An 11,764-nucleotide genomic window follows, 5' to 3' on the forward strand; every position below is an offset into this window, starting at 1 on the left:
CTCCTTTAATCGTGCAATAGAGCTTACCCCAACAGTTTGGATATTATAACATAACTTACCTAAATTTTACAACCACCATTAAATTTGCTACCTAAAGGGGTCACCACCATTAAGTTTTAAGGTGACATATTTTGAAAACTCAGCAGGAAATAAATAACTTCCTGCAAAGCTTCTAGATTGTAACTCCGTAACGTCCTTTTACCTTAGCAGCTAAGGCTTAGCTTATGTTGAGTTGATGTTTGGCTTCCAAAAATAATGTATGAAATAATAAAGTATTCACATTTTTTCTCAAATGCGCAAAAAAAAAAAGGAATCCTTTTCTGTATAATAGGCCTGTGAGTTTAAATATCAAAATAAATTTGTGGGGTTTACCATTTAGGATATACCCTTCAAATTTTATATTTTCATATAAAATTATTTTTTTTGGAAACATTTAAAAAAAAGTACTGACCACTGGGGTTGAACTCAAGCCCCCCATCCATCTATCCAGAGATAGATGGATGCAATTAGTTCTGCTTCCTGGTGTCCATCATGTGTTGATAGAATACATAGATAGATGGATGGATGGATATCAAATGGATGAACTCACTGCAGTTTATTGTTTGTTTGTTTTTTCAGATCCAAGTCACACAACCTGTGGTGACCCTGGCATTCCACTCTTTGGAAATCAGAACAACAGCCAAGGCTACCAGGTGTGAAAATGTTGTCACACAGGAAATTGAGTTTATATATTGAACAAAAAAAAAAAAAAAAAATCCAATTAAATTTTAAAAGGTCATTTTTTTCCCCCTCTCCCTTTGTACTTCAGTCTACGCTTCCCCTTTACTTTGTAATGTAAGCTGTTTTTCTCAGCTTGGACTGCAAGGCTGAAGAGTCGGTGATTAATGCATTTGGTGGTATAAGAAAACAGGTTGTCCCTCCAGGCTTACCTTAGACGCCATCAGGAGCCCGGAATATTTTTGCAGAAGGGGCTTTCTGGAAACATGGCCGGGACTGTTAAAGGGATGCCAATTTTAATCTGCCAAGACGTAAAATGGCCATCGACAAAACTCTATAGCAGACAGTTTGGTAAAGTAACCAGACTATAGTGGGTTTTTAATAATTTACATAGTGAGTTTTCAGATTTGTCTATAGAAATATTCCAAAAAGTCCACTGTGTGCTTTTGTATTCAGTCTTCTTTACTGTGAAATCACAAAATAAAATCCGGTTCAACCGACTGCAAAAAAGTGTGCAAATTTTCCTACTTGTTCTAACTATACACCAAGTTCATGTAATCCCTTTTTCCTGTGTTTTCTGCGACAGATTGGCAGCACTGTGTTCTTTAACTGCAGAAAGGGCTACTTATTGCAGGGCTCTATTTCGCGCACATGTCTGCCCAACCTGACCTGGAGTGGATTTCAACCCGAGTGCATTTGTAAGCACACAACCTCTTACTCTGAAAATGAAACGCAAAACACATGTAGTTATATTTAACCGTAGATTAATATGCCCTCCATTCAAGCATTACTCACAACCTGCTGCCTACATGTTGCATTTGTGCTATTTTTAGTGCTTTCTTTTTGTTCCCTTTGAAATTGGATTCCTCTCTCTCCCTCTCCAGCCCACCACTGCAGCCAGCCAGAGCTACCTGCTCAGTCTGATGTTCGAGCCATTGAACTGCCATCCCTTGGCTACACGCTGATCTATACATGTCAGCCTGGCTTCTATTTGGCTGGGGGTTCAGAACACAGAACCTGCAGGTCCGATGGTAGCTGGTCAGGGAAACCACCACTGTGTGCAGGTACGGACATGGTTGTATTACATCTCTAAAACAGTATGGAGGCATACTTGATTAAATAATTGAAAACATGGGTGCAGTTTTCACTACTTACTCCAAGGCGGCAATAAAGTGCTGGTGTATAAGCTGTTTACTGTTTATCAAAGATTTCTAAACATCCACATGACCCATTTTTGAGTTGTTGTATAATCCATTGTTTGTCTGTTCATGCCAGTTATTTCATTGGAAAAAAAAAAAATCTAAACAAATCTCTATGTAATGTTCGGATACTTTTAAAAAAATTAAAGTGTAGAACTGACCAATCTAGTTTCAAAAATTAAAAAAAAAATTGTTTACTGGTGACCAAAGTGATTTTTTTTCTTTTCCTGATCAAACTATACTGAACAATATATTCTGTATCCCGTTAGCCCTCTGTAAATAGTCAACTTTTATCCCAATCATTAGCTGCCATGCATTCCTCCGCACCAAATAGGCGGATCAAAATCTTTGCATTTTTAAAAAAAGTTACTCAGAAAGCGCATTACTCATCAAAGCTAATGTTTCACAGTATCCTAATTAAAGTGGTGCCACTCTGAACCAACATTTCACAGCATCCTTCTCCCTCTGATGTCCATGTGGCCTAATGGATTCTGACTAATGCAAGGTTGTGGCTCTGTATACTAATATGTTTGAAATGAGCACACTGACAAGTGTTAATATTTTCTATAAACTTGGAACCTCATAAATTGGTATAGCTTCTGAAGTAAATGCTATATATATATTTATTTTTATTTATTTTTTTTTCCAGTCTCGTGCCAACAAATCTGACAGAATATATTGCAAATGTGGTGCAGTGATTGAAAGATTTTATTTATTGATGCAGAAAATCCTTTAACAGCTCTTTTTTGAGACTACCTCATAAAAAAAAGAAACCGGCAAACTTTAATGAGTTCATGTTAGAATTGTGAATTTAAACATTTATAAGTAGTGACCCATAAACATGAATTGATAGCTTTAAGCTGTGTGAGCTGGATTTATAACTAGTTTTTGTATGACAGGTGAACTTGCACGAAACTGATTGTGACGCTGTATGATATAGAAATAATCCGGCTAAAATGAATAAAATGCCCAAATATCTACATTAAGTAATACTTCTTGTTTTTAGTTTCTGTATACTTGGAAGATTCACCAAGTATGTTTTTTTTTTTATTATTATCTTTTTTTATATCCAGTAATGCTTATGCTGTGTCAGAGTTCATACTTTCCATAATGACAAAACTGGGGGAAGTCTGATGTGAATGAATAGCACTGTTGCTCAATTTGTATTCTGAGACACATGTCAGAGTTGGATGATCCATCCATCATGCTATTAGACTGCTTGAAGCCCAACACCCTTACACTGATAAACGAATCTACAAGCTTTGAAAGATTAACAAAGGTGCAAAACTTGATTAGGCCAATGCTTCCTATTGATCTGGTTGGGTAGATGTACATCTTACAAATGGCAAGGCTTCCCTAACAAGTTCTAGCAGGCTAATAGACTGCTATCAGGACTCTCCAAAGCATCAAGCTAAATACATATGAAAGGAAGAAAAAGAAAAGAGTAATCAACACACAGTTATCTAGAGTAGCAGAATGATTATGGTTGAAGAAGATTGATATAACGGAGGTAGATTACCATGAGATGGATTTCTTGTCAAGTTGTTAGTGAAATATACAAGGTTTTTTTTAATCTTTTTTTTTATTTTAAGACTGGACCATAAAGAGTAAAGGCAAGGTAGAGAACTGGCCTTTTGCTCATATAGGACATAAACATAGCCTGTGGGCACAATGATGGAAAGGCATCTCTAAAGACTGGCAGATGATAAAGTTAAAGCATGGGAGCATGTTTTAGATTTATATTTATGTGCATCTCAGTGGCTGTTTACAGATGTAAAATCGGAATAGCTGTCTTTGGTTGCGGTTGTGAGTAAAAGCCTTTTCTTTCTGTTTATCAGTGTGGGTGTATGTTTACTACAGTGATGTAGTCTCGTGGTCCCTTGTGAGCTTAAAGGCATTATTAAAGCGCCGCCATTGAACCTGCGAAACTGTCCATCTGATTTAGCCAAAACCCTGCGGGGGGTACTTGAGTTTCTTTTTGACACGAGACAAGCCCTGTCAGAAGCAGCCTTCGCTCTGGCCACCAACGGTATTATTACTGGTAAGCCGGAGATGCAGGTATTATTGTCTTTTAGATCTATATTTCAAGTAAAGTTTATAAAAATATCAACTTTACTTGAACCTTTTTCACCTAAAAGAAATCCCTAAAATCCACCTGTTTGTCCTCATAAGCTCAGATTTCCAGGCTGTGTACAGAACCTATAATTAGTATTGATTATGTCAGAGCTTTTCTCAGTAAATATATTACTAATTCTTCTGTTGACATGGAAAAAAATAAAGTTAGTCAATAACTTATTCTGTTCAGTAAAACCTTGTTTATCACCTAGGCGTTACTTAAAGGCACAGGGAAGTTGTCCAAATATATGCACAATAACTTTAGAACATTAATTCAGATGCAATTCCGAAATTAATATCAAAACCAATGAACAAACAATAATCACTAAGGAATGAGGAAGTGATTAGTGAAAGGTGCTGAGAAACAGTATTTACATCAAATATTGGTACATTATCTGTGTATAAGCAGCAATACATTATGACTTGTAACAATAAAAGCAATAAGTGCAGTAAAGACTCGTGATGATCAGAAAAATGATGGTGGCCTAAGATAGACGGAACAAGTATTAAACACTGAAGAAAGTTAAATGCAAAAAAGGTATAGAAAGCTTGCACAGAGCTTTGGGGAATGGGTTTCCACTGCCAAGCAGCTACATCCCAGTCTTTGATTTCAAGTTGTTGAAATCTAAAAGCTTCCTGCCAAAAGGCTGGAACAATAGAGAGAAACATTTTATATCTGCCTGGCAAACCAACGGAGAAACCTGATTGCATTGTGTCAAACGAAAAGCTTGCTTCTGGCGGATTATTATACAGGGTGGCTTTTGAAATTTGGGCTCCACCCTTAAACTCCAGTGAAGGTAATCCTAATCTGTCAGCATACCAAGACATTTTGGACCAACTCTGGCTGCTCACCTTGTGGGAACAGTTTGGAAATGGCCTCTACATGTTCCTCCAAGACGGTCCATCAGTACACTTGCTCATTCATGTCCATAAGGACATGAATGGTTTGGACAGAGCACATTTCCTGTTGTCCATCATGTGTTGAAACCTTTAGATATAGCATGCAACTCAGATGGCCATGCCTACACATTTTCATCAACTGATTTGGGGTTTTTCTGACCTATAATCTAATAAGTACAGTTTTTTTGGAACAGCATGTATACAAAGTATGTATACATAGAGCGCCAGAAGACACTTGGCTAAGAACGAATTTACTAAGGAAACCTTGGATCGCTGTCAAAACTGTTTTCAGTTTTCCTTACTCTAAATTGCACAGTACACCATGAGATTGGACTCATTTAAAGTTTTGTCTTTTGTGTGTGCGCTTTCATTATTAGCTGATAATCGGCCAAGTGGTAGAATCCCAGTGGGCACTGTACAAGAGCCTCCATCTAAACTGCCAGGTGAGACAATTACATCCTGAATTAAGATTATATATATATACATTCAGGCTTATAATGTGCTCAGTTTCTCTCCATTTAAGACTCAAAAAATTGTAGCTAACTCTTGTTGTTTACTGACATGTTTCATTCAGTCCCCGGTGGTGTGTTTGCTAAAAACTCCCTCTGGAGGGGTTCCTATGAGTACCTGGGAAAGAAGCAGCCAGCCATGCTTAGCATCACTGCCTTTGAACCTTTTAGCAACCGAGTTAATGGGACACTGATTGACCACAGCGGGGTAGAGCTTAAATTAGCAGGTAAGTACCCAGTAATTTCTAAAGAAGCATTACAAAAACGTTCTCTGTAAAATCACTGTTGCAGTTTTGGCCAAATAGCCAATCTTTTTTTATTGTAAAAGCAGATCCTTTTTCTTAAATAACTGTCTTCTCCATCTGTGTTTTTTCTTGTTGTTGTTGTTTTTCCTTGCAGGAACGTATAAGAGGGAGGAAGCCCAACTGCTTCTACAAGTTCACCAGATCAGAGGTCCTGTGGAAATCTTTGTGAACAAGTTTAAAATAGACAACTGGGCCCTGGACGGACATGTAAGTGCAAGCCCAAAGTCGGCTTCATTACAACGTCTTGCTTTGTCTCTGTAAAGATGTTACATCTCACACTTAAAAACACACATCTTCATAGTGAGCCACGTGCAAAGCATACATCCACACTAACCTTGTCACTCTGGGGAGATGGAGGGCCCACTGAGAGTTTTCTCTTTAATTAAAATGTCAGCTAAATCATTGCTTGGTAATCAGGACTTGACAGACCCCCTCTCTCCCGAATTACCCCCCATCCCCAGGCACCTCTACACACACGCATGCACGCCCGCTTCTGATTTAATTAAAAAATAAAATAAAATACAGGTCACAGTTCACATGAATGTGAGTGCCTTTATGTGCTATTTTACAAGATGTGCACAGAAGTGTTTCAAGGGTTTCTGTTTTTCTAATTCGGTGTGTTTCTCTTAAGTGGCTCTCTTGTTTGTGTGCCATGTGAAGGAGAGTGTTTGTTTGTGATCTTGAGCAGAAAAACGGCACATGAAGTGCCACCCATAAGAGTACTTCTCAGCTCTTTTTGACACAATGTTTTATTTTCTGCATGCACCAACTGCTGACACTTAGATGATGCTCCCCTTTGTGCAGCTACGATGTGACACATAAAATGTCTCTTCTCCATTCCTCTCTCACTAGGTGTCCTACATCTCCTCGTCCAATGCTTTTGTGTACCAGGGATTTGTCAGAGGAAAAGGCTTTGGCCAATTTGGTCTCCAAAGATTGGGTGAGTGAACTTTCCTCTTGGTTACAGAAGCCTGTGAAAGGCGGGTTTTGAAGAGAAGACTTCTTCTGTATCTGTTGCTTTATCAGCAGCAAATAAAATCCATTCATACAATGTTTGTGTGAAGTTTACATACCGTACACTCACCATGACCAGAAATGTTTTGAATTTCGTGCCTTTTATTTTTACCCTTTCTTTTCAGATGGGGCATTTTTCTTGCATATGTTTTTCAAATATGTCCCTGTTCCACACATTGTCAAAACGTATAGGGCTAAATATATTTAGACATAAGTACTAATGTCTGTTTTAATAACCACACTGTAGCTCATGCTTTCTGCCATTACTCTTGCAAAGTTATCTTTTTTTGCAGAATTTCTTTTAAGCATATTTAATAATATTCATTATGTGTGAGATTGAGGGCATTGCTAGGTAATGTTAGCTAAATATATCCATTCCAAACCCAGTAGGGATGTGTAGTTGTAACCCTTATCTATACAGGTTTAAATTGAGAAACTGATGAGTTTAGTTGAATTTGAGGTGGTCCTCCTCCTTCAGGGATCCATCCAGCAACCCATATGCACTAGCAACATCTCAACATGAGTCTACCAGCACCACATTTTACAGTTGGTACAGAGTTTTTAGGTTTGAAGACACACCTTGACCCCTCCAAACTTTTTTCTTATTATAGTTACAGAGTTCTTTGTCTTGTTTAAATGTTTCTCTAGAAAGCCATTGCATGGTCCCTGGGGAGATTTGGGGATTTAAGTTAATATTTAAAATTTGCTAAAATTTCAGGGCTACTTTGTTGGTTGGCACCTTTTCAGTCCAGGGCGATGTAAAACATGCTTCACTGTGGACACATAGTTTCTAACAAATCCCAGTTCATGACAGGCTTCAGCATTGTGCTGATTCCTGGGCTTCCTAACCAATAGTCTTTCTGTTTCTGGGTCTTATATTTACATTTGATGCTCCTTCAAAACAAAGCAGGCAAGCATTATGCTTCTGGAACATCACTTACTTCAAGTCTTTTGAATATGCACGTATTATTCTTAAATTGTCAAGTCTGGTCCAAGAAAGCAATCAGTTTGAATGGGCTTTACCAATAATACCAAGAAGAGTGGTCAAGTTTTCAGTCAGATTTACCCCAGAGGCTTGTTGTTCGGGGTGCATGTTGGTTATTGGAAGGAATTGCAGATCAGCTGGCATTTAAATGCTTCCAATCATTTCTTGCCGATGAGGGAAAACACAGTGAACTTTAAGGCAAAGAAGGCTTTTAGTCATGATGACGTTTGTTCCAAAAAGCCCAAAGTTTGTTCAAAACTGCATACATCACACCATCTACGTTAAATAGGCATCCATGCATTTGACTTTTGTGTATACCAAAGTTGAAGGATTCAAGTTACTCTGAGAATACATTCCTAGTCCACCCCCATTGCATGTTTGCATGTGTGTAGGCAGAGACGAGCGGCACATTGGTGCATTGCTTTATTGTATTTGGTGCTAACACAGATGAAGTGTTTGTATGCTCTGTGGAAAGTGGCTGTGAGAATCTCCTGTAATAAGGAAGCTGCCTGAGCAGCAGGTGCATCCTCCCGCCCCCTGTTGCAAGCACACTTATTAAGCAAACAGCCCCGTATTATTACAGGCGGCTGGGGCTGATGCCAGGGTATTCATCTGTATGAGCACGGTGTGTACCCGCAAAACACCAGATGTGTGTCTGGAAGGTGGGTTAGACATCTTGGAAGTAATCCTACTTAATTTGACGACACTTTGTGCTTTCTTTTAACTCGGTGGCGGCGTAACAGTGAGAGCAGTTTCTCTGCTTAAGTGTGTTTGTGCATCTGTTTGTGTGTGCCCGCGCTTATGCAGCGGGAGTTGATTGGCAAACGCCACAAAAACCCCCTAATTCAATTCCTTCTTGTTTGTCACCCGCCCTTTATTGGAGCTTTTTGGCACTCTGTGGCGAACAGGTGGGCTTGTCACTCGTCCACTGTTGCTTCTGCAGACACACAACTTTAGAAATTAGATGACACGTCTGAAATGAGTTAATAGCTGCCGGCCTTTGATGCCAGTAATTAAAAGTCATTGTTGGGATAATGGAATTTGACTTTCCCCTGGGGGGGTTAAAATGAAATTAACACATAGAAGTGAACATGAAGAAAAGTAGATAAATCAGGTTTACTGCCATAGTTTATTGCGCGTAAATGGAGTGCTACTGGTAACACTCTTCAGCCGCTAAAAGTTGTTTTAATTTATTTTCATGTGTAAGTGCTTATTATATCACCAGTCAGTATTGGTAGAAGATGAGAAAAATTGCTTAATAAGTACTATTAAAGGATTGATTTGGTAAAAACTTGTTTTGTTTTTTTTCTGCAGAGAGCTTAGATCCCAGTAGAGCCAACCCTGGCTACAACTTTGCCTCCAACAGCAGTTCAGTGGCAGCTGCCATCCTAGTGCCTTTCATAGCAATGATCATTGCAGGCTTCGCTCTGTATCTCTATAAACACAGGTAAGACTGGGATACTTTCTTCTTCTTCTTCTTCTTTTTTTTTTTTCCTAATTCTATCTGTAATTTCAATTTAATTTAGGATACATTTCGAGAGTTCGTCCTGCTTTACATCTGAACTGCTAAATGCTTGGATGACTTGTACTATTATTAAGTCCAGGGGACCCCAAAGCTCTTTGCACTACACATTCATGCATTAATGCACACATTCACATGCATACATTAAACAAGCAACATTCTGAAACTACAAATTATTAGCCATAAATTTAAACTGCAAAGTGGATCTTGATTAAGTGGAAAGGCTATGTACATCAGTTTTCAAAGTGTTTTATGAATAAAAAGTTTAGCTTGTATTTGTATTTACCCCTTTTTCTCTGATACATATCAGTAAAATCCATTGGAACTAATTGTCTACAAAAGTCAACTAATTAAAAAATGAAGTTCTCCTGTGTTTGAGCATAATCTCATTAAAAATCCAGCTGTTCTGTTGAGGCCTCAAAGGTGGGTTAGAGAACAATAGTGGACAAACAGCATCGAAAACACCAAGGAACACAAGAAGACAGATCAGGGATAAAATAATGGGGGAAAAAGTAGAATTTCTGGCCAGACAACTAGTGCATTAATCAAAGAAGCTGCCAAGATGCCCATAGTAAATCTGGAGGAGCTGCAGAAATCCACAGCACAGCTGGGAGTATCTGTCAACGAAACAACTGTACAACAAATCCTTTTTTTCCTCGGTTGAAAAGTAAATAAGTCTGGGGGCGGGGGGAGCAAACACATGGATGGAATCCAATTGTGGATTTAAGATCTTCGTGTCAAGACCTGTAAATCAAGATTCCATCGATCTAGTCAGTCAGAATTTTTTTTTAGCAATTTTCTAAAAATGAATTTGCAAAAAAAAAAAAAAAAATCCAGATGTGAAAAGCATGGTCTACATGTATTGCAAAAGATTTGAAGATCTAATTACAGTGGAAGGTTGGCCCACAAAGTATTGATTCCATGGATCTGAATAAAAATGCATGCCATACTTTCCATGTTTTTATTTGTGAACAATTTTCAAAGCCGATAGTTATTTTTTGTCCCATTTTCTATTACGCTAGCGCCACATGTGGGTTTTCATGGCATGTGTTTATTTCAGAATACAGTAACTCATTGACATTATAGTCAGTAGAATAAGGCACATTAGCAAATCAACATGATCTTTACGGTGAGGAAGAGGGACGACGTAATGAGAGTTAAATTGCACCAATACAAATACATTTTAAAAGCATGCAAGTCACAACAGCAAGATCCGCAAACACGTCAACGTTTTAATGCGTCATAAGGAATAAAACGCTCTCGGCGGCTCATGCTTGTTTTTGCGTATTTTAGAAGAAGACCCAAAGTTCCCTTCAACGGTTACGTGGGCCACGAGAACACAAACGGTCGGGCTACGTTCGAGAACCCCATGTACGACCGCAACATCCAACCCACTGACATCATGGCCAATGAGACAGAGTTCACAGTCAGCACAGTGTGCACCGCTGTATAGCAACACCGTCCTTCAGAGGTAAGAACCTGGAAGACTGCACTCACCGCTTTTCTCAACATAGAACAATATTCTAATTATGAGGTTTGTTTATATTCAATGCATGTAGTTCATGCTTTCACATTGATACTGATATCTTATATGTTTTTCTGTTACATCCATTTTCATTGTCTTCCATCGTTCTGGTTATGTTTCTTTTTCTCTCTTTTTATTTTGTGTGGATTCTTTTAAATTTTATCTGATCACTCATCCATATTTTCAACCACAAACATCTTCTGACACGCTCATCTTGTTTGCTGCAACATTCAGTCAGTTGAGGAAGGAAAGATGCGCCACAACCTCCGCTGGCTGCCGGCAAAGGACACCTATAATTCCTTGTGCAGATGGCGAGGAAAAGATTATTTTATTTGCTGAAATACCTTCAAGTAACATCTCCAGTCGAGGAGCCTCGTACCTGCAGGAAACAAGAAAAAGAGACTATACGAGAGCAACAGCTTTTTTTTTTTTTTTTTTTATCAAAAAGGTCAACGAGAAACAGCTCTCTGTAACTTTACATGGTTTCTTGATCATGTTCCATATTCTAAGGAAAAAGCTTCCATCTGAACCTGCAGCCGGCAGGAGTACCGCTGGAGGCAAAGCTGTGATGACTTTTCTCACCGCCCTTCGCCTAAACCCAAAGGGAAGTTTGTGTAAGTCATTAAATGTACCTGTAGCTTACAAAGAACTCTGTGTGGTGGGCAGCCACGTGTCGGTCGGCGTGTGTGAGGCTAAGAGAAACTGTCTGAACTGTTGAAAGTCATCCGTTCTGTTCTCTATTCGCATTTTGTTTGTTTTCATTGTGTTTTTGTTGCTTTCTTTCTTTCTTTCTTTCTTGTGTTTTATGCTGCCAGCTTTCTCAGATGAGTAATTGGGAACACTATTATCTGTCGGATATCTGCTATTTTGGGATGTCAAAAGGTTCGATGGAAGACTGCAGGTTTAAAGATGTAGTTTTCAAGGCCATGTCGAAAACATACTCTTTTCAACTACTGTTTCTTGCTTTGTGTGC

The 11,764-nt window shown here is 38.7% G+C and overlaps 1 protein-coding gene across 1 annotated transcript in view; it reads left to right on the forward strand.

Annotated features, from left to right (window-relative positions):
• The window catches only part of csmd2 (CUB and Sushi multiple domains 2), a 248,851-nt gene extending 237,623 nt beyond the window's left edge, over window positions 1-11,228 (forward strand). Inside the window, exons 63-72 of the mRNA XM_044138720.1 lie at window positions 619-692; window positions 1,304-1,415; window positions 1,602-1,781; window positions 5,309-5,374; window positions 5,506-5,667; window positions 5,840-5,952; window positions 6,598-6,685; window positions 9,059-9,191; window positions 10,560-10,737; window positions 11,026-11,228. Coding sequence (XP_043994655.1) covers window positions 619-692; window positions 1,304-1,415; window positions 1,602-1,781; window positions 5,309-5,374; window positions 5,506-5,667; window positions 5,840-5,952; window positions 6,598-6,685; window positions 9,059-9,191; window positions 10,560-10,719 — 1,088 coding nt within the window. The 3' untranslated portion in view covers window positions 10,720-10,737; window positions 11,026-11,228. The remainder of the gene's footprint in view (window positions 1-618; window positions 693-1,303; window positions 1,416-1,601; window positions 1,782-5,308; window positions 5,375-5,505; window positions 5,668-5,839; window positions 5,953-6,597; window positions 6,686-9,058; window positions 9,192-10,559; window positions 10,738-11,025) is intronic.
• The last annotated feature ends 536 nt before the right edge of the window (window positions 11,229-11,764 follow it).

The sequence above is a fragment of the Gambusia affinis genome, linkage group LG14 (assembly GCF_019740435.1).
Source record: "Gambusia affinis linkage group LG14, SWU_Gaff_1.0, whole genome shotgun sequence".
NCBI classification, from domain to species: domain Eukaryota; kingdom Metazoa; phylum Chordata; class Actinopteri; order Cyprinodontiformes; family Poeciliidae; genus Gambusia; species Gambusia affinis.